Source organism: Mastomys coucha, unplaced genomic scaffold, assembly GCF_008632895.1.
Source record: "Mastomys coucha isolate ucsf_1 unplaced genomic scaffold, UCSF_Mcou_1 pScaffold22, whole genome shotgun sequence".
Classification (NCBI taxonomy): Eukaryota; Metazoa; Chordata; class Mammalia; order Rodentia; family Muridae; genus Mastomys; species Mastomys coucha.
In genome coordinates, this window is record NW_022196905.1 from 32,626,093 (window position 1) to 32,653,365 (window position 27,273).

At 47.7% G+C, this 27,273-nt stretch overlaps 1 protein-coding gene across 1 annotated transcript; it reads left to right on the top strand.

Annotated features, from left to right (window-relative positions):
* Otop1 (otopetrin 1) lies at positions 1-26,234 on the top strand. The gene is made up of 6 exons (XM_031339623.1): positions 1-397; positions 11,246-11,382; positions 17,691-17,749; positions 20,589-20,719; positions 22,327-23,234; positions 25,541-26,234. The coding sequence occupies exons 1-6, from the start codon at positions 1-3 to the stop codon at positions 25,709-25,711; spliced, it is 1,803 nt and encodes a 600-aa protein (XP_031195483.1). The 3' UTR covers positions 25,712-26,234.
* Positions 26,235-27,273: the final 1,039 nt, after the last annotated feature.

Sequence of the window (27,273 nt, forward strand, 5' to 3'; positions counted from 1 at the left end):
ATGCCTGGGGGCCCGGGCGCGCCCTCTTCTCCCGCAGCATCCTCAGGCTCCTCACATGCCGCACCGTCGGGGATCGCGGCGTGTCCTCCGCCCCCGCCTCCCCTAGCCCGGGGGTCTCCACAAGCTTCCAGTCCCCGGCGCGGCGCCAGCGTCCCGCAGAAGCTGGCGGAGACACTGAGCAGCCAGTATGGACTGAATGTGTTCGTGGCGGGACTGCTGTTCTTGCTGGCCTGGGCGGTGCACGCGACGGGTGTGGGCAAGAGCGACCTGCTGTGCGTACTAACTGCGCTCATGCTGCTGCAGCTGCTCTGGATGCTGTGGTACGTGGGTCGCAGCTACATGCAGCGCCGCCTCATCCGCCCCAAGGATACGCATGCGGGTGCGCGCTGGCTCCGCGGTGAGTGCAGCCCCGCTGCCCTCCATGCCTCTACTTGAGAGCGAACTTTTTAGCTCTATGCCTCCTCTCTTTTCCCGCCCTCCTCTCGAGTTTCCCTTGTCTGCCTTAGGCTCTGCTCAAAGATCTTCCTGCTGAAAGTTTTGTTATAATGTTTCAGGCTTGGGCTTGCAGGCCACTCTCTCCCTCTTGGCGCTCAAGGCTCCTATAATCTGGCCTCAGATAAACTCTTTCCTCAGCCCTCAGTGTTAGGCTGTGAAAGACTCTGAGTTCCAGTTTGTATTGAAAACCCCAAGGTCTTTGCATATTCTGTTCCTCCTCTTGGAATGCTATTCCACCCTTCCCTCTGTCCTGCTTTCCACACCTGTGCTAACCCCCCCCCCACACACACCCCCATCGGAGTCTGAAGCGTATCCTACTGCTCCTTTCTGTGTTTCTTCCCACACTCCTTCTCTTGCTGTGGCCTGGACTCCAGGCAGCTGCCTCTTCGCCCCAGTGGGGGGAGCCTGTGATGCTTGGTCCAGAGAGCCACATAGGCCTGGCTGAGAGGATGAAGGGGAGTCCTGAGGTCATAGTCTTGAGGGACGACCTCACTGCACGCTAGAGGGGCTGCCCATATTGAAAACAGACCCAAATGGGTCAAAGGGGGGCAGAAACACGAGGGCAAAGGGAGAGGGCTGGGATCCAGGGCAAAGGGAGCAGACGGGATCCAGGGCAAAGGTGCCTCCTCCCACTTTCTCATCTTAGACTGTAATTTCCCTTAGAGGCCGCTTCCCCAGTTTTTGCACGCTTGACCTCAGGCATATCCTCTACGACCCCAGCTCCAGTCTGAGCCTCTCTGCAAAGGGGGATCTCAGGCTGGGTTGGACCAGAGGGGGCCATGAGGCAAGAATTCAAAGGTGTGATTCCAGCGCCCTTGCCATAAGAAATCACCCTCTTGCCTTGAATAGAGACATCCAGAAATCAGTTTTTCTCTCCTCCAAGAAAATTGTATACGACCACAAACTGCCTACATTCCTGAAATGGAGGTTTGCGAGAGCTCGTGGGTTTGTGGATTATGAATGGCGGCTGGGGGCTCAACATCACATAGACAAGCCTGGTACTCTTATCCAGGATGTTGACATTTTCACCCTTTCCCAAGAAGAAACATCCTTTCTCCCTCACTCACCTCCTCCCTCCTCCATCTCTTTTCCCTTCAGCTCTTCTCCAGCCTCTCCCCCCACCCCCGACTTCTGCCTCTTCTCTTCCCTCATTTCCTGTCTCTCTCCCTTGCCATCCTTTTCCTCCTTTCTTGCTTCCTCCCTGTGGCTCTCTTTCCTCTTTCCCCCTTCCTCTTCCTTCATTTCCTTTACCCCTCCCTCCATCCTTCCCTCCTCTTCTCTCTGACTGGCCCTGTTATTTTCCAAGGTTTCCCTGTGGACGCACTCCACGTCTTTCCTACAGCCTGTAGAGATGAAGTAGGCTAGGCAGATGGAGACTCCCACAGAGAAAACTGCAAACCTCAAGAAATGGTACCCAGGAGGAGGATGAGCAGGAGGGCTGATGGTGTCCAGATGCTCAGAGAGTCAGTCAGGTCCTCAAGGAATGTTGAGTGGCTGGCCTAAGAACTTATAAAGGCCAGAGTGGGGTTCTGGGAGGATGCTACCACAGAGAATGAGGGAATTGGCATGGGTTCTCTGGGATCCCAGGCAGTAGGATGTGTGGACCCGTTGGAAGTGGCCCCATAGTGATGCCCCCATTCCAGCGAGTCACATGTACTGTGCAAAGCCGTGTCGTCTTGTACTCCCCACTTCTGTCTCCTTCAGCTTTCTGAGCTCAAGCTCTCACATGAGTTAGATAAGAATCACAGCTACGTCATGGGGAGGAGCAGGAAGATGACCATGAGCTGGCCCTTCCTGTAGAAAGTTTGGGAGCAAAAAGTCGGTTACCATTACCAAGGTGCCAAGAGGAAGTACCTTGGCCCCAGGAGGGACTGAGGTTTCCTTTGGACTCTTAGCTGGATAGACTGGTTTGTGGCGGAGTCTCAGTCCTGTCTGGGGGCAGGGGTAGGGCAGTGTCCTGAGGCTCATGCTTTGGGATAGAGACCCCCGCCCTGAAACTCCAGGCACTGAAGTTTTCTGTGGGAAATTGTAGGCCTTGGTTTGATCTGCAAGGTACCTCTATGAGCAGGAAATATTCCATTCTACTTCCTGTGAGGGATGAATTATTTTCTGTGGAATAAAAAAGTACTGATCCACTTAAATAATTGATAGCAATGTTGTACTATGGGTCTAACTCCGTCTTTCTGATTTAGGGAGGAGTCCCTCTGGAAGGGATGACCGTAGCCTTGGAACCTGTGCCTGCCCCCCAAGCAGCCAGTGAGCAGCCTTCTTATCAGTTAATCACCACTTCCTGATTTTCTTCATTGCTAGCCTGCTCAGAATGGGATGAGGCTGGGAGGATTTTTGTTTTGTTTTGTTTTGTTTTTGTTGTTTTTTCCCCGTGTTTCTTGTCTGTCTTAAAATCAGAAGTCCTTTGAATCCAAATTCTGGAAATACTGATGACTACAAGCATACTTAGTAAGTGTGTTTGGGAAGCCAGACTCATCAGAGCTGATTTGTGAATGGGGGAGTCACCCCTGAATTTATTCTACAATTCAGATTTTTCAGTTTTTGTTTTTAAAGGCACATTTAAACTTGAGTTTTCCCAGCGCTCTGTCCAGTGTGCTACCACAGGCCATCCATGGAAATGGGCTCCATGGGGCCTGAGATTAGTACTGCTCCTAAGAGACTGGAAGAAAGGGGACAGATGTGAGCTGCCTTATGAAAGGCCGGTCTGGGGGTGGTCGTAGGACAAGCTGCCAAGGTGAAGGCAGGAAACACAAAGGTCCCTGCTGGGAAGGAAGCTATCCACGTGGCACACTGAAGGTGTGTGTGTGTGTGTGTGTGTGTGTGTGTGTGTGTGTGTGTGTATGTTGGTGTCATCGGGCAGGTTGGCCATGAACAGAGGGGGAGGGGAAGGAGAAGAGAATGGGGGTGGAGGGGAAGAACCAAGGGAGGGCAGGTTGTCCCTGCCATCTGTCCTGGCTGTCATCTGCAGACTTCAGGGCAGGTACAGCAATCATGAGGCCTCACCTGGAGCTCCACTTTGCATCTCAGGATGGAGGCTCATCTAAACCACAGCCTTGCTCTCCTGAAGGCAGGGCTTCTCCAGATGCTTTTGTTTGCTTGGGCTTCTGTTCCTGTCACTGGCGTAGGGAGCCCGCACCACTTCCTGAGATGGTTTCTCAGCTTTCAGTTCAATTCAAGTGCTGCTGCTCATGATGATGATGGTGATGATGATGATGATTTCTTCTACTTTTTAAATTTGTAATGTAATCATCTCATATCTTCCTTCCCTCTCCTCTCTCCAAGCCCTCTCATATACCGCTCCTTGCTTTCTTTCAAATTTACTGCCCCCTTTTCATTGTTGACTTTCAGTGTGCGCCGCCAGCTGCACAGCTAAGGACTTGTGTGCCTAGCACTTTGTCTTAGCTTTCGTGACCATTGTTTCGATCACATACCCCAACAGAGCAACTTAAGGAGGCTTATTTAGCTCAGAATCTCACAGACTAAGACTACAGTCCCTCTTGGCAGGGAAGTCACATCATCATGAACTTCAAAGAACTAGCTGATCACATCCACACTCAAGAGCAGACAGCAATGGATTAAATCAAGCATGCCCGCATGCTGGTGCTCAGCTTGAGATTTCTGTCTCTGTCTCTCTTTGAGATCTCTCTGTCCCTTTCTCTCTTTTCCTTCAGTGCAGAGTCCAGCATGCAAATCGGTACTGTTCACATTTAGACTGAATCTCCCAAACTCAATGAAGGCAGTTCTCTCACAGGCATGTCCACAGACAATCAAGACAATTCTGCATCAAGACTCCCTTCCCAGTTCATTCTAGAGTGTATCAGGTTGGGTGCCACCAGGTTGGGATCACAGAGAGTGATCAGTTCCCATCCTCTCTTAGCCTTCAGTCTGCTTTCTGCCTCTGTAAATGTGGCTGTTCCGGGGACTTCCTAGAGATGGCTGTGTGCTCTTGTGCTGACTGTCATTCCCTGAGGGCAGAGTTTCTCACGTCTGGAGGTTATTGAGATTGTGGTGTCACTGTCTGGTGACATTGACAGTACTTCCAGAAGAGGCTAGCTTTGTGTCTCTGGAAATAAGCCATGGTGTGGGTGATGCGACAGCATGACAGTACAGGTGACCGACAGGTGACATCCTGGCTCCCCTTTCCTTCTGACTTCTGAGCAGGAGGATCTTGGACCTTTGCCCCCAGACAGTGGGGAAGGAAGCCTTGCTATGCTTGGACTTTTGCTGGGGCGATGTCAAACTGATTTTTACTCAGGGGCCTAGGCTGAGAGTCCACCCTGACAGCTTTGTGCTACTGGACCCTCAAGGTAGAGTTGCATCGCCTGGCATGGCCTCGTACAGAGTAGTGAGAGGTGGGCAAGAAGCAAAAAGACAATGAAGGTGGTGGACAATGATGCATGGAAGCATGGCTTCTGTAGAAGCTTTCATAGAGCTTCACTTTTCTGCCTCACCTGTAAAATGGGGATTATGTTGTCTATCATACCAAGTTATCATGAGAATCAGGGACTTTATGCATATTAACTGCTTAGAGGTAAGTACGTTATTGCTGTGAAACAAAGAAGTCAGGAGTAAAATGCACACGGTGGGGGCAGATGAGGAGTTTGGAAAGTATTGGGTGCTTTGAGGTTGACCCCCAGAGAACTCAACAAGGCAGGCACCAGACTTTAGCTTTGTCCCATCCTTCATGGGGACCCATCACAGATTATTAAGAAAGAGGACAATCGAGATAGGTGCACCTAGCTAAGCTTGGGAGACGAGCACACAGGGAAAGCAATACCGATCCTGAGACTCTTCCAGAAGCATGGTTACATCTGGCTAGCTCCACCCTCCTTCCATCCTCTCCTCTCCCCTCCCCTGCCCTCACTTCATCTTCCTTCCCCTGACCTCCCCTGCCTTCTCCTTCCCAATCTTTCTCTTTTCTCTTTTGCTCTCTTTTCCCTTTTCTTTTGAAAAGGCGCTCCCCCACCCCCGTGCATCCCAGGCTGGCCTTAACTTTCCTGTGTATCGAGGATGATACTGAACTCTTGATGCCCCTGCCTCCACCTTCCTTGTGACTACAGGCATGAACTCCCACACCTGACTTATGCAGTGCTAGGGATTATTGCATGTATTCATTTTTTTTTTTACAGCCATAACTTACATGCAGGGTTTAGCATTCTTTGGAAAGGAAGTAGGACTGTAGGGGTCTCATAGGTATTTTTAGGACAGTGGCCCCAGGGACAGGAAAGGATGTTGAGCCCAGAAGACAGATGGATGTGGCAGTCTCATGGTAGGAAACACTATAGGCCTTCATCTGTCAGCTTCAGAGGAGCCCTGGGTGTTTAAGAAGCAAGTCTCGTCTGGGAAACCTTTCCTGCCCCCCTTCAGGCTACTGCAACCCTTGGGTTACTGTTCCCATGACACCTGGCTACCATCTGTCCAGCACTAGTCCTGCAGGAGATTGTATTAGCCAGTTACTGTTTGCCAGGCCGAACAGACTGTGAGTTCCTGAAGGTACAGGCACTTCCTGAATATGCTCTCCATAGTGTCCTGAGATTCAGCATCAGGCTTGATGTGTAATGAGGGCCAGATGGTATCTGTAGAATAGTTGAATCAGTGGAGGCTATGGGTGATGGGTGGTTAATGAGTGGGTGGATGAATGGATGGATGGATAGATGGGTGGGTGTATATGTATTTACTGTGTGTAGGTGGGTGGATAGATAGGCTGATGAATGGGGCAATGTACAAGTGAATGGACTGGTGGATGTATGAATAGGCGAATGTGTAGATGGATGGGTGGTGTGTGTGTGTGTATGTGTGTGTGTGTGTGTAAGTGGATGGGCTGATGTATGGGGAAATGTATGAGTGATATATGGGTGAGTGTCTTAGTCAATGTTCTATTGCTGTGAAGAGACACCTTGACTACAGCAACTTTTATAAAGGAAAGCGTTTAATTGGCTTATATTTCAGAGGTTTAGTCCATTATCATGGTGGGAAGCATGGCAGCACACAGGCAGACATGGTGCTAGAGTGGTAGCTGAGAGTTCTACATCCACAGGCGGCAGGAAGAAGGAGTGACACTGGATCCGGCTTAAACATTTGAAACCCCAAAGCTCACCCCCCCCCCCCCAGTAACACACTTCTTCCAACAAGGCCACTTCAACAAGGTCACAAAAGTGCCACAACCTGGTGACCAGGCATTTAAATATATGAGCCTATGGGGGCCATTCCTATTCAAACCACCACAGTGAGTGAGTAGATGGAGGGTGGAACATGCCAGAAGCTCCAGGGAAGAGGATGAAGGGCTCTGGGAGGCATCCTGCACTTCAATGTAAGGACAGACATTCAAACCCAAGCAGTAGCCACTGTGATGGATGGCACGCTGTGAGGGATTATGAGCTTCCCAGCATGCATGCCCAAGTGGTGACCAGATAATGGCTGGTCATGATACAGTGGGATCATCTTTCCAGGGAGTAGAGAGGTAGACTAACTCTGGGACTGTCCACCTGTTCAGTACTCTAGACTCCTAGAGGGGTCTTTGGTGCCAGCAGCAGAACGATGGCTGGGTATCTTGGATTATTGTCAAGTAATATAGCTAGTCGATTATCTTTTTTTTTATTTATTTTTTCAGTGTGTGTGTGTGTGTGTGTGTGTGTGTGTGTGTGTGTGTGCGCCTGTGCCAGAGCATGCATGTGGCAGTCAGAGGAAAACTTACAGAAATTGGCTTTTTCTTTCTGTCGTATGGGTTCTGGGTATTTCCTTCTATTATATGGGATTTTCAGGCCTCATGGCAGGTACTCTTACCTGCTGGGCCATCCAGCCCACCCTAGGGGCCTTGACACTCAACTTGATTCCAACTCCTTAAGTTTTCTTCTTCAGTGGAATGAAGAGAGGGTATTAATGGTAACAGCCTATCCATAGAACTTTCTGGGTATTCCAGGGAAAACCTATGGAACGACTCACTGAGTCTTCTCAGCACCCCGAGGCTTTGTGGGAAACATAATCATTATCCCCATATTACAGACTGGGAAACTGAGGCATAGAGGTTACATAAATACCCAAGGTCTCAATCAATAAATGGCAGAAAACAAGACTTTTCTGCCATGTTCCATTTTACTGTCTCATAGGGCATGATAGAAAAAAAAATATGCTCTTTTTTCAGGTGAGGCAAAGTTTTACACAGAAAGAAAATTGTGTGATTTGATTCTTCTGTGACCTCACATGTTTTGTCTATATGTTCTGAAACACACACATATTTCATCTATGGTTTGGAAAATTTCTGCTCCATTTTTAATTATTAATAGATATAAAAGCAAATTGTTATTGTAATTTTTTGAGATAGGCTCTTACTATAGAGCCTTAGCTGGCCTGAAACTCAATATGTAGACCAGGCTGTCTTCATACTCATGGAGATCCACTTGCCTCTCCCTTCCAAGCCCTAGGATTAAAGGCGTGTCCCACCACTGCCTGGCCAAAGGTTCTATTTTGAGCCACATACACTGTTACATTTTCCTCATTCATTATGTCTTACCATTTGTAATGTGAAGGATTCTTTGTTCTGAGTGCTGTGTGTTCTGACAGTGACATTCCCTTCCCACTTTCTGTGTCGCCTGCTTCCCCTCACCCACCCCTAACCTCTCACTAACCACTTCATCATATAGAGAGCATATTCTCCCATTTCATTTTTAATTCCACCTTTCTGACCTTGCTTCCTAGTAAATAAGACAGTCTGGATCATTCTCAGCTGCTTTATGGTTTTCATGTCTGACTATTGCTTCCACTTCATTATGATTATAATTATATATTTTACATTATGCCCTCACGCTTGCCTTTTAAATTATGATATTTAAAAAATTTACTCCTTGATCATTTCACACATGTATACAACGTACTTCAGATTAGAGTACCATCCAATCCCCTTTGAAAGGTTCTTTTTTGTTTGTTTGTTTTTTCCAAGACAGGGTTTCTCTGTGTAGCCCTGGCTGTCCTGGAACTCACTCTGTAGACCAGGCTGGCCTCAAACTCAGAAATCTGCCTGCCTCTGCCTCCCAAGTGCTGGGATTAAAGGCGTGCACCACCACTGCCTGGCCTTTGAAAGGTTCTTATCCCCCCACCATCATCACAGTGAGTGCCGAGCTACCTGCATATGCGCTTTGGGACACACATAGACTACAGTGAAACTCAGGTGGGAAGAGTCCTCAGACTGTACCAGGAGAAGAGTGAATGGATGCATGGATGGAAGAGAGACCTTCAAATAAGAGGGCCAGGGAGGGTTTCATGGCAGAGCCAATGTCCTGTCAATCATGGAAACACTACATCACTTTGGGGCCCCCAGACAACCTCCTCTACCCAACTAGGTGACTTGTTGGAGGTACTGAGGCCCCACCTCAGACCTAACAAGTAAGACATTGGTGTGGTGCCCAGCAACAGTAGATTCATCAGTTCTCTCTCCAGGGCGCTCTGATGTATGCTCAGGTTTATAAATCACTGCTGTAGACAATCTTCATTCAGTAGGTAGGGAAACTGAGGTCAGGACTGGGGAGATGACCCGTAGGAATGCACACACCTGTCTGGTGCCCAGGGTCCCATAGTTCAGGGCTTGGCTCTTGCCACCCAACCAGGCTGCCTTACTTTGTCCTGTTACTATTATCGCTCCCCCCGACCCCCAATCAGAAAGAACCTTTTCATCAACCAATCTGAAAACATTGGGATCGAATCTCCATTCTTATAGAGGTCCTGATTTTCCTGGGAGATTTCCAGGATTAATAAAATGCCACCTCTTGACCTCTCATCATTTCTGTAAGGCTCTGAGCTGTAGGAGTGAGCTGGGCTGTTGCGATACATTTCACCAGAGGCTGCTCTGCCAGTCTTGTAATTCGATCACTTCTGCCTGGCTCCCACCTTCGTGTCTCAGGGCCCAACACATGCGATCCAGTTTCCTCTGTGCGTGAGAGAGGATGTGTGAGTCATGCCACCGGAGGCAGGAGGGCCCAGAAGCCCAGATACTGCCCACAAGTCCAACATCAATGCTTTCCTTGCTCAGATCTGCATTTGCCCATCACCCTCCAAATAATTTCTGGACAGACTCCTCTATATGCATGTTTGTGTATGCTTTTCTTTTCCAATCACAATCATCAATATAAAGAAACAACTGCTTAACCCTTTACCTTACCTGGCAAAGCCTTTTCTGACTGCTAGTAGAGATACTCTTCCTACTGAGTTTTAAGAAACCAACTTTCTAGTTTACTTTTATTTATGTGCGTGTGTGCACGTCTACACCTGTGCATATGAATTTGTGTATATGTGGATGCATGCATGTGGTCATCAGATGACAGGTGCCTTCAGTGCTACTCCTCGGGTACCATTCCCTTTTGCTTGAGATAGGTCTTTCATTAGCCTACTATATCACCAAATAGGTAAGGCTGTCTGGCCAGCAAGTTCCAGGGATCTGGCTATGTAAATCTCCCCTCTCTCCATCTGTGGGATACAGTTCAGTTTTTATGTGGGTAATGGGGATCTGAATCAAGTCCACATGCTTTCCAGCAAAATGCTTCTAAACCAAGCCAACTATCCAGCCCTTGCTGATAGCATCTATCTTATGGGCTAGAGAGAGATGGTTCAGGGGCTAGGAGTACTTGCAGAGAATCACGATGAGTTCCCAGGACTCCACAACTATCTGTATCTCCAGTTCCTGGGGATATGATGGCCTCTTCTGGTCTGAAGGCACTGGAAACATATGGTGCAAATTCACACACCCAGAAACATGCACACACACACACACACACACACACACACACACACACACACACTTAAATAAACCTTTAACAAAAATAGCACCAATCTTGGCAGGGATGACTTTGTGTCTCTTGGTCTTGGCTTGCCTCTTCTTAAATTCTAGTGGTTTGGGGCATCTTTTCTTGTAGTTAGTGGCTGTTTTTAATATTATCTTTGGAGCAATGTCTGTTCAAGTTTGTTTGGATAATTTAACACTGCAGATGTCTTTGTGGCTTGGGGTTTTATTGCTGTGAAGAGACACCATGACCATGACAACTTTTACAAAGGAAAACATTTAATTGGTTGGCTTACAGTTCAGAGGGTTAGTTCATTATCATCATGGCAGGAAGCATGGTTTCATTCAGGTAGCCATGGTACTAGAGACAAAGCTGAGAGGTCTACATCTGGATTGGCAGGCAGCAGGAAGAGAGAGGGACACTGGGCCAGGTTTGGGCTTCTGAAACCACAATGTCTATCCCTAGTAACATACTTCCTCCAACAAAACCACACCCACTCCAACAATGCCACACCCACTCCACAAGGCCACACCCACTCCAGCAATGCCACACCTCCCAACAGTGCCACTTTTTATGAGCCTATGGGAGTCATTTTCATAACCACCACAAAAGACACTTTTCAAATATTCTCTCCCAGCTTTGGAGCCCTCTTTCTTGGTTGAGAGTGTTCTATGGTTCATACATTTTTCATTTTGATGCAACTCATTGCTTGATTCAATCTCATGAAGCATTATCTTATTTTTTCTAATAATTTTGCCTTTTTAACTTTGGTATTTGAGTGTTTGAATAGTTTTGAGTTAATGTTTGCATACAGTATAAAGGAAGCTCCAGTTTCATTCTTTTGCCTGTGGATGTTGAGTTTCTCATTGTATAGTTTTGGTACCCATCTCTCACCCACATGCTCTAGGGCTTATGTAATTTGTTTGGGATGGCCCTTTGCATGCTAACACACGTGTGTCTCTCCTGTCTAGGAAGCATCACATTGTTCGCATTTATCACCATTGTCCTGGGATGCTTGAAAGTTGCATACTTCATTGGATTCTCAGAGTGCTTGTCAGCCACGGAGGGCGTTTTCCCAGTCACCCATGCAGTGCATACACTGCTGCAGGTAAACCATTGGTGTTTATTCATGCTGCCTCTGCTCCTGGGCAGTGTGTCCTGAGGTGTGTAAAAGCCCACATCATCACATCTAGCTGACAGGAATCAAATTTAGCATGTTTCCAAGGCTCCCATAAGGAATAATGAGCTGGTCTTGTCACTTGTCTGGAACACTGGGACTCTTTTGTTTTACCTCTTGTGGGTTGGAACCTTTTAGAATAGCATGAGTTTCTTGTTTTTAGCATGGACGATGAACTCGGTTTCTCTAAGAAGTAAGGATTTTGATAGATGTCCTTTAAACACATAGTTTACAGGCAGAAAACACTTGCATGTTAGGTTGGGACTCTACCAACTGTGCGACATCCCGCAGTCAGGCATAGAAAGACAAACTGACTCCTGACTGCAGAGACTCTTGATAGACCCTGGTGCAGCATCTGATCTCGGTGGGGCTCTCTGATGGCTGTGAGTCACCTGATAAGGAAAGGCATAGCCAGAGTCTGTATAGCTCTTAGGACACACAAAGTGTTTTCGTGTATTGAGATTATGTCCCCCAGCTGCAGGCACTATTTTCAGAGATCATAGAATCATTAGAAGGTAGGTCTTGGCAGGTAGAAGTAGGTCACTGGGCTGGAGTTTTGATGGCTACAAGTACAGCCACTGGGTCTGGCCTGGTTTCAGTCTCTTTCTCTGCTTCCTGGTCTGACATGATGTGACAGGCCTCTGTCACACACTCCTACCATCATGAAATCTGCCATGCAAGACAAAGGCCTTATGAAACTGAGCCAGCACAAGCCCTCCTCTTTTAAGTGCTTTCTATCAGGAACCGAGGTCCAGTTGATGTTAAGTAACAAATACAATGTCCATTGATAGATGAACAGATGATGAAAGATGCTCTGTACCCACAATGGAATAGTTGTCAACCACAGCACTAGTGGAATGCCACCACAGGCAGCAACGCACTGGAATGGAAGGACAGTTATAGTAAATTAAATCAGTCCACTATGAAGACAGACCTCGTGTCACTCAGATTTGTCAGGAAGCCACTGAGCTCCTGATCTCTGTGCTTCCACCTCGGAAGTTCTGGGATTTGAGGCAGGTCAATGCTTCGTAAGCCTCTTGCATGTTAGGTTGGGACTCTACCAACTGCTTGTGCTACAACCCCCAGTCAGGCATAGAAAGACAAACACTGTGTTCTCGCTCATATGTGGATAGGAAAAGGCTGACCATGTGGAAGTGCAGAGAGCACTAGTGACTGCCAGAGCCTGGGAAGGCTGTGGGTATGTGAGGATCTCTGAGAGGGCAGCTGCACAGGAACAATAACTTCTAATATTCTGCAACAAGGAGAGGGGGCAACTATGGATGGCAGAAAGGAACTGAATATTTCCAAGTAACTATAGAATCAACATAAAGAAATGGGCCAGCAAAGTGGCTCAGCCATTAAAAGGTTCTTATGCGCATGCCTGGAGACCTGAGTCACAGCCCTGGAACCCATGAAAAGGTAGAAGGAGAGAATCATTTTCACAAAGTTTTCCCTCGACCCCCTCCCTCCACAGACAGACAGACAGACAGACAGACAGACAGACAGAGGGAGACAGAGAGAGGGAGACAGAGAGAGATAGAGAAAGAGAGACACAGAGACAGAGACACACAAAAAGACAGAGACAGAGACACAGACACAGGGAGACATAGAGAGACAGAGACAGACACACAGAGTCACAGAGAGACAAAGCTCATAGACAGACAGACAGAGACACCAAGAGACAGACACACACACATACTCAGAGAGTCAGAGAGAGAGACCTTATGTGCTTTCCCACCGTACAACTAGGAAGTGCACTGCACGGCATAGCTATGGACAGTTAGCGTGCTAATCAATAACAAACATATCTTAACATATTTAACAGATACTAGATCATCAATCTTTTACTCTTTCTCTACTTTGCATATTTAAGGCATATAGAATGATGTTTTCACATATGAGCATATGGTTGGTGATTCTAGTCAAGAAAATTGTTATGGCTGGTGCCTGTTTCTCTTCTTGGTCTTATTAGTGGTGAGAACACCTATAAGCCAGTGTCAGCAAGCTTGCAGTAGACAACACAATATCCCAGCTGTAACCCTTATCTTGGCCATCAGCTTTCTAGACAACCATCCTCCATGCTTGCCAGTTTGGGCTCTTTGCCTGCATCATCCCACTCCTCCCCGGACTCAGTCTCTGTTCTACTGTGTATTCAAGCCTTCATTTTTGAGATTCCATATATGGTGGGCTCATGTGCTGTTTGTCTCCCTGTTCCCGGCCTGTTCCACTTAGCACGATGTCCTCCAGGTTTGTCCAGGTTGCCACAAACGATAACTAAGCCTTGTGGTTTTCAGAGGAAGTAACTTTTCCCCACTTGTAGCAGGCATTCTCAGTCAAATTTAACCTTCCATCTGCCTCAGATATTATTGCTGGGAATTTTTGGTGACCCCATCAAGATTACGACACATATTTCTGGCTAAGTTAGGATCCCCTCTCAGGGTTGTTAGTCTCATTAGTAAAAGAAACAAAGAAAGTACTCAGAAGGAAGCTTGTAGACGGTTTCATTAGAGTTTAAAAGAAAAACAAAAGAGCCAGAAAGCTGTGGATCTTGGCAGCTGCCGGGAAAAGAGAGATGGAGAGGAAGAGAGAAAAGCATGCCTTTCGCATTAGGTCAAATGATAGCCTCTGACAGGCAGCTGCGTGAGGAAGCAGGCTTCAGAGAAAGTAAAGAACACTAAGAAAGTATCCAAAAGAAGGAAAATGAGGTAGTAGAGAGAGGAGGGGGCGTGTTATATTTTTCCGAGTAATTTAGAAAAATGGGCAAACTTAACCTAGCCCTATTGGTTCTAGTGACCACACAGGGGACAGGGATTCTGGGAAGCAAAAGTACATCATCTCATTATGGGAATAATTATTCCTCCCATATGTTTAAAACATCGTGTAAAATGGACCCACCTTCCTGAAGGGTGGTGCCTTGGCCAGGCGATTATTGACAGACAAAGCTGGGTTCATGCATGGTGACTGAAATGTTAGGTCTCCACCCAGGCTAGAGATTTTGTTCCCTTGGCTAGGAGGAAATACTTTTCCTTAAAGAGTCTCAATAGAGCAGCCCTGGCCTTTCAATGCTACTGAAATAACACTCTCAGTCATGTGTAGCCCTACAGCCACAGCGTGCATCTTCAATCAAATGTGGGCCTCCAACTGCTTCAGATAGCTTCAGACATAGTTCTTCCTCTGATGCAGAAATCCTATGACCTGACTCTGTATGGCTTCAGTGTCCTGATCTGGGTGGCGGAGCATAGAAGAGGGTATCTGGCCAATGTGACATATTATGTCTGCAGGACACTGCCCTGAGCTGGAGCTGTGTGGTGGGTCCTAGTCACAGGAGCAGGACATTGTGAGACAAGTGACTTTTTTCCTCACGTGAGGCGAGAGAGGAGGTGTGGGCTGGGGGAAGCTGAGGGAAGCAGTGGCTCAGTCTGGAGTCACGGCTTTCGCTAAGGTTTCTAAGCTTCTGGCCAGATTGCCTGGTGCTGGCTGAGGTCATTAGCATGACCTTACTCTCCCTGGCCCTTACAGGAGCTGTCTGGGAAGAGGGGACAATCTTGGGACCTCTGCATGGCCTTGTTGTAATGCCCAAAGGTGTTGAGCAGGAGTTGGGCTTTGCACAGGACTAGTATGTAGCGAGTATTAGTGAAAGCTGAGGACTCCTCCTAAAAGGTTGGGTCCCATCTGCAGGTAAGTTGTGAACCACTGAGAGCTATAGGCAGAGGAATGGCCTAGACAGAAGTATATTCTCAAAATACTCACATTGGTGGGAGGAGATCTCTATTTTCCAAACTTAAGCACTTGGTAAGTCCACCAATTGAGGGTTGTGTGGCCATTGGGCACACACTTACTGTGTGCTTTGCTACAAGATGACTAAAGAGAACCAGATATTTTTTATAATAAAAATCTACTCATGTTTAAATTGTGGTCGGAGCACAGTACTTAGAGTCCTGACTGTTTTGAGTGGATCGTCCTGTAGCGTTAAGCATGGTCACTTTACTGTATAACCATCCCTTCTATCCACCTGCAGAGCCTTCTCATCTTGTAAGGGAAACTTCTCTCCTCCTTGAACAATCTCCCACCCACCATTCCCCACAACCACCGCTCTCCTGTCTGTCTCTACAAGGTAGACTAGAGCAGCAATGTCGATAGACAACCAGCAACGTCGATAGACAACCAGCAACGTCGATAGACAACCAGCAATGTCGATAGACAACCGTACGAGTGCAGCCCTACCTTCTCTGCTCCCTTGTGGCTGCTTTACCTTGTGTGATGTCTTCAGGTTGCCTCCTGTTGTAGCGTGAAATAGAAATTTTCCTCTCTTTTGATAGCTAGATCATATAGCACTGTGTGTGCACACCACATTTTGTCCATCCATCCATCTGTCAGTGGCAAGGGGGTGGTTCCTCCCCTTGGCTGTTGGGAACACTGCTGCTATGAGCATTGACATGCCAGTGTGTGTGTGTTCATGTGTGTATGCGTGCATGCATGCACACATGTGTATGTGCATGTGTGTATGCGTGCATGTGTTATGTGTATGTGTGTGTATGCATGCATGCATGTGTATGTGCATGTGTGTGTATGCATGGTTAGGCATGTGCACATCCTTTAGGAGGCATCTGTCCTATTCTGCTTCTCTGTTGATGCAAAAACATACTGACCGAAAGCAACTTGGCAACAGGTCTTATTTGGCCTACAGGTTATAGTCCACCATCGAAGGAGGGGTAGGGCAGGAACTCAAGGGAAGAACCTGGAGGCAGAGACCATGGAGGGACACTTCTTACTAGCTTACTCTCTCTAGCTTGCTTACTTTACAACTTATTTTATTTTGTGTGTATGAGTGTTTTGTCTGCATGACTGTGCTCATGTAAGCCAGAAGAGGGAATTAGAACCTGGGAACTAGAGTTATAGGCAGTTGCAAGCTGCCATCTGGGTGTTGAGAATTAGATCTTGTTCCTGTGGAAGAGCCTCTAGTGCTCTTAACCACTCCCCTTGCCCACAGCTACCTGTTTTCTATGGCTCAGGCACACTTGCTTAGGGATGGCACTGCCCACAGTGGGATGGGGCCTCCTACATCAGTTAGCAAGTATGAAAATGCTTCGCAAACTTGGCCATGGGCCAATCTGATGGAAGGGATTCCGCAATGGAGGTTCTACTTCCTAAGCAACCCTGAGTTGTGTCAAGTCGACAGCTGATGCTAACTACAACCGACACCATGTATCTTGTGTGTTGAGGCAGATTTCTCATTGGCCTAGGGCTTGGTAATTCAGCTAGGTTATCTGCTCAGTGGGTTGTGGGGAGTCGGCTCTTATGTCAACACAGAGGGTCCTGGGGATTGGGCTCAGTGCAGCAAATACCTTACTAATTGAACTGTCTCCCATGTGACATATTCCTCTTCTATTTTTAGCCTTCCTTGACCCAAATATTCTGATTTAAAAATCATATTTAAACTCTGACAGTTTTATGCATGTGTGTAACACACTCTGGCCACATTCATTTCCACCTTGCCTGATCCCCCTCACAGTCGCACTAACACACTCCTCTCTTTCACCAAGTCCCCTCCTAGTCTCATGCCTTTTTATTTTGGTTTGGTCATTGTTTTGTTTAATCAGGGTCACCCATGTGAACTCTGGAACCTGAAACACTCCTGGTCCCAGCATTCAGATCCACAGGGAGATAGCCTGTGCCTACATCTGTGCCTCTCATGCATTGTTAGTTATGGCATGCCAGGGGCCAGATAGCCTACCGGAAGTCAAAAGGAGCCCAACCCAAACCAACCCCACTCTTCACTGAAAGTGGTCAGCCTTTGGTTTCTGAACATTGGTGCAAAGTAGCTGTTCAATGGAAAATTATTGGATAAAACCTGACAAATATGACTAAAAAAAAAGGCTAGTGAGTTTCATGACAGACTGATGCCCATATGCCTATCCCAGAGCAGACATTCTCAATCAGTTGCAGCACAGATCCATCCACAGCAGTTATCACCAGTCATTTCTCTCTACCTTTTCATTAGACAGCCTCAACCAAATACAGATCTCCATCTACAGCAGACGTTCATAATTAATTGCAGCACTCCTTCCTCCTGACTTGGGAAACCCCATCTTGCTTCTCACTGGATCACTATTTCCAGTGGAGAACAGCTCTTCTGGGACAAGGAGAGCCATCTGCTTTTCCCAAGTTTTATAACTTCTCAAGTCTGCAAACAGAACAGCATATTCCCCACTAATGTATTTTCCTTTACTTCCATCTAGGTCTATTTTCTCTGGGGCCATGCCAAGGATATTATCATGTCTTTCAAAACACTGGAAAGGTAAAAACTGCAATTAATTGCTTTACATGTTGGTTGGTGTTTGTTTAGATTAGATGTTAGAACAAACCAGATTCAAGACTAGCATCGTCTTGGGTCTATAAACCCTGAGTGCAGGTTTCTGCTCCGTACCCAAAGCAAAGCCCTCCCAGTCCTTCAGTTCCTTCCAAGCCATCCCTGGAAGACAGGAATGGGTGGGGATCCTACTGTCACCACCCATTTGTGGGTGGGAACTGCTGTCACCCACTTCCCTTTCATGGCCCTCCGTTTACTCAGCTGTAAGTTGGGGAACAGGGAGGTGATCTACCTCTGAGGATAACTAATACAAAGTGCATGACTTGTGTTCATCGAGTGCTGAACCTACCGCCACTTCTCCCTGGTTATTATGTGGTCAAGGGAAGAATGTCCAGAAGGAGGAGTAAACTCTCCAAGGGCAGACTAAGCATGGATAGATCACAGAATCAGCACTTGCCCTATGGAAAGATCCAGTACTGCGTGCCCTTTCCATGGGGGAATCAACTCCTTCCATCCAGCATTTGAGATGACCCCTGGCCTTAAGCAGATTGGTTTGACATTCGATCACTGGGTAGAATGGCTTCCAAGGCTGCAAGCATAGAGATTGAGTCTACTAACAAGTACGTCCTTTGTTTTTCCAGTTTGCACAGGGTGAATGGTCTGGGGCCGTGGGGTGGGCGGTGGTGATTCGGAGGTGTCCTTGGCTGCGTGAGAGGCACCATGGCGTTCTCATCCACCTTGTGGCCCATGCAGTGGCTTTGGCAGTAACCTTTAACCTTGGTGTCAGGAAGGCCCACCTCCTGGGTAAGGTGGGCAGTGGCTGAAATGTGCTCACCTGGTTCCCTCAAGGGTAGTCACTGAGATCCAGGACCTCCAAAAGCCATCACTGATCACTCTTGGGGCCAGCAAAGTTGGTGGAATGTTTTTCTAGCATTTGTAGTCCCGGACTCAATCACGAGCATTGAATAAACTAGGCACGATAGCACTTGGCTGTAAACCACAGACTCAAAAGTCTGAGATGGGCTATGAGTCAGAAGGTCAAGGGTCATTCTTGACTATACAGGGATACTGATAATGAAATTAGCTTGGGATATGACATGTGTCCTTAGCTTGAAGGACTTTTTTTTTTTTTCCAAAGTGGCCTTAGAAGGCTATGGTTCTCAGGGTGGTGCATGGCCAAACAGCATGACCTTTGGCGACCTCACACTGCTTCTCTGGCTTCAGCAGGCTCAGGTTTGGGCAGTGCTGCATGGAACAGGGAGAGGGGAGACAGAAGAGCAGCTGTGTGCACTGTAATAAAAGGAAAGCCACCTGCCAGAGGCAATGGCATTGTCTAGGCTATATAGAGCAAGCTGCCTGTGAGCTGCAGTAACAAGGCAGGCACTGGGCCAGGCTGATAGACAGATAGGCACCCATGTTGTTTGTTACTTCTGCTTTAGTTCTAGCTGTTGGGCAGATGTCAAGGGTGGCCATATTGCGTAGAAAGGCACTGGCTCGAGAGGCCAGGGTTCGGATTGGGTGGAAAATCAGGGTCTGAGAGGTAGGAGTGGCCTGGGCCACAGATACTCATGGATAAATTGGCCTCTAAGCTGGATAGGCAAGCACACAGGGCTGCCCCTGGGTAAGACAGGGGATACCCACAGCAGCCCTGAGGCTCTCCTTCCCAGTCTACCTAGGATGCCTCCCCTACATAGCCAGAATGCTTGAGTCTATAGACTGCTGAGAAACTACCTGGGTGGATACAACTTCAACCTGCAGTCACATTGGGATGCAGGGAATTCATAGCAGGCAGGAATCACATGGAGACCACATGTCCTTCCCGTCCCTTATGTCCCCTAGAGTCCAGTATCTACCTTGTGTGTGCCCTCCTCCTGATGAGGTGCTGTGGTTTAGAGGTGATGCCAAGCAAGACTCTGGACTAAGATTCTTCCCATCACTCCAGTGTGGCACTGGACTCTAGGTGTGACAGTGGGGGAATTCCTGAGCCTAGCTGGGATCCCAGCAGCTCAAAGTGTCCCCTGGACACTCTTCTGTGTTATACACTCTGCCCTCTTCCCTGGGTTGGAGCTTCATCCCATGCTGGTCGGCTCATGATCACAAGATGATGGATACAGTCTTCAGCCTTCATGTCCTTGCTCACGACTGTTAAAGGTGATAATGTTGACAGGAACAGGGGTCCATAAACAGGCTTTTACTATCTTATATCTTATACTACCATTCTTACATCATCAAATAAGCAAAAGCTTTTCAGTAATTGACCAAACACTATATATTATATGCCCCTAGAAAGAATGACCAAGGCTAGCTCCAAAAGAAGCCATGAGCCAGTGTGTGTGGATTATTTTAGTGCCTTTTCGGACAGATGGGAAAGCAGAGGGAATGGTTGGCAATTTCTGGGTTGGTCAGCCAACAGTGAGGGTGTACCTGCTGTCCACAGTCCACCAACCCTCCCTGTCTACTTCATTGTTCTCTCTGTGTCCCCTTCAGAGAAGGACAGGCTCTGGGCATATCTGAGCATAACTGCTTGCCTTTAGTAAAATTTCCTCCCTGTATGTGTGCTCCCAAGATGCACTGTCTTTGATGTCCCACAGATAATGAGTTGAAGACAGGCAAGCTCAAGGTGAAGGCAGAATGCTAAGATGCTATGACTCTCAGCCACTTGTACCAATGGCCGAAAGAAGAGTGTGTGTGTGTGTGTGTGTGTGTGTGTGTGTGTGTGTGTATGCACACACGTGCACGCATGCATGGGATGTCTCTGTCTTACCCTCCGGCTTTGCACTTTCCCAAGGATACTCAAGAAAATGTGTCTGGTATTCGTGCTTTTCAGGTTCGGGGTGATTCACTCAGTGTTCACAAACCTGCTGCTGTGGGCCAACAGTGTCCTGAACGAGTCAAAACACCAGCTGAATGAGCACAAGGAACGGCTGATCACTCTGGGCTTCGGCAACATCACCATCGGTGAGCAACCTTCCCCCTGCTGGACCATCCAGGTCCCCGGGGAGCCACCTGAGTGGATAGTCTTTGCTGTGGACCGTTTCTCTAGTCCCACAGGCCTTCATTCTCCCTCTCCAAGGGAGTAATTATAGGCTTCGCCTGGCTTGGGTATGTGGCAGCCCAGAGTAATCATTTGGGTGTCTGTCTCTCTCAGCCCATTGGCTGGAGACCTCTGTGCCTATTTTCCACTGTGGAAGATTGGTGGTCTTCTCTGTTCGCATTTTAATTAGGCCTCTTTCAGCAAATCTTTCTTCTGAGAGGTTGGTCTGAAAGCTCCTGGGAGTTCTCACCCAAGCCTGTGTGCACTTGAAAGTTTTTAGCTGGCTGCATTTGGCTCATTATTTAGGCTCACTCATCTTTATCTTCCTTTTCTCTGCTGAGGAGACAGCCTGGGGGGCAGGGTTAATTCTCAGATCTTCCTCTTGGAGTCCTTAAGCATGTATGACATCACCACATCTGCCTGAGAACACCTGGACTAAAAAGGCAGAGCTGAGCGCAGTGCACTGGGAAGTGGAAGACTTAAATCTGTCTCTTGTTCTCATCAGTGCTAGCTGTGTGGCTTTTGGGGGTTATCCAATCTCTCTAGGCCTGCTTTTCCTCTTTGTAAAGTAAGAAGACTTGAGAGTCCTGTGCTTCCCAGGATTCTTCTGGCCGGAGCCCTCTGTAAGTGGGGCTGGGCAGACACATGGCCGTGTCAGGCTGCACGAGTGACTCCTATAGCCCTCTTGTGGGGATGGTGCTCTGTCGCTGGCCTCATTCACTCTTTGGTAATGAATGCATCCAAAGCAGTGACAGTTTCATAATAGAAGCAAACTTTTATTAGGCACTTCCTGGATTTTATTAGGCACTTGTTGACTATCTGGCAAGACTTCAGGCAATCATTAAGTCTGATGTGGCCTTACTCTGATGTGCGCAGTATTAACTGTTAATGGATGGAGACATTGAGCTACTGAAAAGTGATGTGTCTGAGGCAGCAAAGAGATCGAAAGTTGTGGGCTATCTCATGCCATGTTAGCGGCGATTAGGTGAGAGCTTTTTCCAGTCAGAAGGGGCATTTCCCACAGAGCCCTGAAAGCCACAGTCTAAACACACACACACACACACACACACACACACACACACACACACACTACATTCTCAGAGAAAATTAGCACAGGGAATTAAGATCTGCTACCCTTCTGGTTCATATACTTGAGGATCTTTTCCCCAGCTTATGGACCAACCTATCAGTGACACCCCTCTCTCTTACACAGGTGGTGTCATAGTCTCAACCCTCTGTAGCTTTTGAAGTTGAGTGGTAGCTCTGGACCATCTTTATGTGGTGACCAGTAAATCTCTACGATTATCTTTATAAAAGTGTCATTATATGCTAACATACGGATAGACCGTGGCTGATGCTATTCAGGTGTGAGTCTTAGCTTCTTTATCTATGAAACCATGACGTTAAACATGATGTTAAATATGGCTCCTGTGCACTTTGGGTGTAGGTGAGAGGATCAGGCTGATGGGCTTGTTAGTCTCCTTGTTGCCTGTGCTGATGGCTGTCTTCTGTGCTCTGCCCACTGCCCTAGTTTTGGATGACCACACACCACAGTGTAACTGCACACCGCCTGCCCTCTGCTCTGCCCTCTCCCATGGGATTTACTATCTGTACCCCTTCAACATCGAGTACCAGATCCTGGCCTCGACCATGCTCTACGTGCTGTGGAAGAACATCGGGCGCAGGGTGGACAGCTCTCGGCACCAGAAGATGCAGTGCAGATTTGACGGGGTCCTGGTGGGCTCGGTGCTGGGCCTGACAGTGCTGGCTGCCACCATCGCAGTGGTTGTGGTGTACATGATCCACATTGGGCGCTCCAAGTCCAGGAGCGAGTCAGCTCTCATCATGTTTTATTTGTATGCTATCACGGTGCTGCTGCTTATGGGGGCCGCGGGGCTAGTCGGAAGCTGGATTTACAGGGTAGATGAGAAGTCTCTGGATGAGTCAAAGAACCCGGCCCGCAAGCTGGACGTCGACCTGTTGGTGGCCACAGCCTCCGGCTCCTGGCTCCTCTCCTGGGGCTCCATTCTGGCCATCGCCTGCGCTGAGACCCGCCCACCCTACACCTGGTACAACCTGCCCTACTCGGTCCTGGTGATCGTGGAGAAGTATGTCCAGAACATTTTCATCATCGAGTCCGTGCACCTCGAGCCGGAGGGGGTCCCCGAGGATGTGCGCACTCTGCGTGTGGTCACGGTCTGCAGTGGTGAGGCTGCCGTATTGGCTGCATCCACTCTCGGGAGCCAGGGGATGGCCCAGGACGGGTCGCCTGCTGTCAATGGGAATCTGTGTCTGCAGCAAAGGTGCGGCAAAGAGGAGCAGGAAGCTGGCTGGGAAGGAGCTACAGGGACAACCCGATGTCTGGACTTCCTTCAGGGAGGCATGAAGAGGAGGCTGCTCAGAAACATCACGGCCTTTCTGTTCCTTTGCAACATCTCGGTAATTTTCATCAAGCTGTTATTATTCTATGTCTGTCTGTCTCTCTGCCTCTGTCTGTCTCTGTCTTTCTGTCTGCCCCTCTCTGTCTGTCTGTCTGTCTGTCTCTCTCTCTCTCTCTCTTTCTCTCTCTCTCTCTCTGTGTGTGTGTGTATGTGTGCACAAATGTATGAAAGCCAGAAGTTGATGTTGAGATGTCTTCTTCAATTTGTTCACTATCCTGTTTTTGGGAGCTAGCATCTCTCATTGAATCCTGTTCTAATCAGGTAGTTAGACTAGTTGGTCCATGATCCCCATGCGATTCCCACCGCAGACCCTCGGTTCTAGCATTACAAGCACATACTTCCCAGCCAGGCTTTCTATGTGGTCCTCATGCTTGCCAGCAGGCACTCTCTGGTTGACAGTCTCTCCAGTCCTCAGTATTTTAAACCAACCAATATTGTCCTCACCTTTCCCCAACAAGGCATGGGGACTGTGATACAAACAAGAAGTCCTCCCATCCCGACAAATGAGTGGAAATGGACCACTAGGGTAGAGTGGACAAAGGAAGGCCAGCAGGGGGATGTCCTTACTGGGTGCAGGTGGAGACTCACAGAAGGACTGAGGCATCTATCTCCCTGTGCATTGGGTGGTGGAATGATGTGGGAGAGGCCGAGGGAAGACACAGGTGACGCTGGGAGCTCTGGGCGAGCATCTGGGAGGAAGATGATGCTGGTAAGAGGGGAAATGGGAAAGGCAGGGAGAGTTGAGATGTGCGCCAAACACTTGAGTGGCCAGTGGGAAATATGTGCAGGACTCCAGTTGGGAGAGGTTAGGTGGAAGTCAAAGGCCTCTAACTGGTGTTTATGACCAAGGTCTAGGTGACAGCTTTAGAGGGCATATGCAGGAAGAAGAGAAGGCAGACTCTTAAAGAGTCTGAGCAAATGAAGAGCCAGAAGAGGGGGCTGTTGGTCAGAAAAGGTCTGAGATGGAAGGGTGAAACCATTTGCAAGTCCAAGAAGCCAGAGAAAAGGTGGGACAGGGTATACATCAGAGAGAATTCTGAGTGAAGAGGAAAACGAAGGCAGGATGTATTAGTCACTTGCTGCTGTGTGAGAAATAACCCCAAATAGAGCAACCTGAAACCACGGGTATTTATCTTGTAGCTTCTCCAGGTAGTGAGCCGGAGAGCTCAGACTGTCTGCTCACGACCCTAGCCTGACTGTAGGCCATTGGCTGCAAGACTTCCCTTTGGGGATTTGGCTTCAACCCCTTTGTGGGTGGCTGGGTAGCAAACAGGAGTTCTTCTTGGCTGTTGGCCTGAAACCTCCCTCTTTGTGACTTAAGCATAAGCATAGGACAGCTAATCTAAAGGCTGCATGCTCTAGCTCAGGAGGCAGAGACAGAACTATGCACTAAGAGAAAGGACCCAGGACCATTGAGCGGCCCCAGGTATCCTAGAGTGGTCAGGAAGGAAGGAAGGAAGAGGAGAGGAAGCTGAGAAGAAAGTGAGGACAGTGTGTAGGTTCTTTGAGTGGCAAGAACATCTGTTTATTGCTTTAAGTTTTGTTGGCTTCCTTTGTGGGTCACTCTCATCAGCGCCCCCTAGGGAGTGTTAAAGTTACAGATGAGAAAACTGAGTTGCTGCCTTGGCTGTTGGAATGGAGAGAGACAGATGGATGAGTTTATTTGGGTCTGAGTGCAAAATGATGGATGGAGAGAGTTCAGTGAAAGCTCATAGATTTGTTGGTTCCCGTGGAGACAAGGAACGCTGTACAATCACCCCCAGCCGTTGTGACTCACACTGGGTCGGCATCCATGGTGCCTGGAATTTGAGTGGGGACCTCAGGTATCTCGAAAGCTTCTAACCGCAGGGTCAGCCTTTCTACACTGGGGCAACAGTTCCATAGAGGAAGGGATGGTTTGGTCTCACATTTTTGAAGGTTTCAGTCCATGGTTGGCTGGCTCTGTTGCTTACAGGTCTGTGACAGAATATCATGGTGGAGGTGCTCAGGAGAGCAGCTTACTTCTCAGCAGCAAAGTGACAGAGATACAGGTTTGGGGACGGGATATGTCCATCAGAGTGATCCCCAGTGACCTACCTACTTCTGTTTCTCATCCTGTAATAGTCCATTCAGCCATGTCTCTCTTCTGGGTTAGCCCACACTGATGACTTTAGTTCCCTCATGATCTAGTTAACTTGCAGTACCGCGTCAGCCAGGGACCAGGCCTTGAGCACGTGCACCTTGGAGACCTTGCCAGTGAAGCCATAGCACAAGGTTGTATGGTTTGTGGTGAAGTGGAGACGAAGGATGCCTCTTCTCTTTCAGCTTTGGATCCCCCCTGCCTTTGGCTGCCGTCCAGAGTATGACAACGGATTGGAGGAAATTGTCTTTGGCTTTGAACCCTGGATAATTGTGGTCAACCTGGCCATGCCCTTTTCCATTTTCTACCGGATGCACGCAGCTGCTGCCCTCTTTGAGGTCTATTGTAAGATCTAGCTTGAGTCCTCATGAAAGGAGAAGGGACTGGGGAACAAGGGGGCTCCGCAGCCACCTGTGAAGGGCAGGGCTGAGCAAACACTGTCTGACAAAGGCCAGAAGGATGCCTTTTGTCTTGACTGTGTCTGGAGTTGCCCTCTTCCTGGCTGAGAGAGAGCAGTTAAATCAACCGCACAAGGTAACTGGAGCAGGTCCTTAGCCAATTCCAATCGGATCCAAAATTATTTGAGCTCTTTTTGGCTGAGACCCTGTGTTTTAGAAGAAAGTGATCCAAGTTTGGGTTAAAGTGATGGAGTTTTTCATAACAAGCATTTTCCTGTCTGTAATTTATATGACTGTGTACAACTTTTTCCTGGCTATCTGTGTATCAATCCATTTACATTTTTTTTTTTCCTGTTCAGAGTTACTGGGTCTGGAAACAAATGCATTTTAGTTTGTAGTTTAATATTTGAGCTGGCTTAATTTTGATCAACTGCATGAGAGTTTGTTTCTAAATTAATACAAACACATGGCCCTCCCTAAATTTTTGGTCCATTTCTATTTGTGATCATTTTGAGATGTTAAAAAAAAAATCGATGTTCTCTCTCTCTCTCTCTCTCTCTCTCTCTCTCTCTCTCTTTCTCTCTCTCTCTCTCTCTCTCTCTTTCTCTCTCTCTCTCTCTCTCTCTCTCTCTCTCTCTCTCTCTCTCTCTCTCTCTCTCTCTCTCTCTCTCTCTCTCTCTCTCTCTGCTACATCTATATCCAGTTTATGATGTAGAAAATCTGAATATTTTTGGAGTGGGAGACGGGAAAATGGCCCATGCCGCATTGTTAACAGTTACTTTGAACAACATGGCGTATCTGTCGGCTGTGATGACACGGAGATATTTTTTATTGTTGTACTTGCTAGCGATAACCTGGCATGTCTAATTTTCTGCTCATGCTTTCCTATTTGACAATCTGATGACACCTTTCTCTACACTGTCATAAATTCCTGGCAAACACCATTTTACTGCTGTCGGAATCTCAAACGAATGTACCACAATTTACATCCTTTGCCTTTTTTGATTTTAGAATGCTCACAATTTTGCTTTCCTAAGTGGCCCTGCGAAAGCCAACCATGTTTCTAAAACAGTTCTCCTATTTAAAATTACATTTAAAAAGAGATGCTTGGCCCTACATATCCATTGATTCCACATCTGCATTCAGTCAACTTTGCGTGGAAAATGCTTTTTAAAAGTTGGGTCTTGGAGTTGGAGAGATGGCATGCTGCCCTCAAAAAGGACCAGAGTTTGGTTTTTAGTATGGCATCAGTTGGCTTACAACTGCCTGTAATTCTAGCTCCAGAAGCACTGATATCCTTCTCTTGCTTTCAGGCACATCTGCACTCACATGCAAGAGTGTGCTACCCCCATGAATAAAAAAAAAAATTAAAACTTTAGAAAAGGAATTGCCTCTTATGAATTTTTCTTGTCATTTTCCTATAAACAATATATTCTAGCAGCCATTTATGTGGAATTTGCATTTGCATTGTGTTGAGGTGTGTGTGTGTGTGTGTGTGTGTGTGTGTGTGTACCTGTGTG

Bases quoted from the DNA above. Each gene is read 5' to 3' on its own strand.
- Otop1 (XM_031339623.1), top strand. From the start codon at position 1: ATGCCTGGGGGCCCGGGCGCGCCCTCTTCTCCCGCAGCATCCTCAGGC. The intron at 20,720-22,326 runs GTGAGCAACCTT...CCACTGCCCTAG, and splicing joins CTTCGGCAACATCACCATCG to TTTTGGATGACCACACACCA. The intron at 23,235-25,540 runs GTAATTTTCATC...CTTCTCTTTCAG, and splicing joins TGTTCCTTTGCAACATCTCG to CTTTGGATCCCCCCTGCCTT.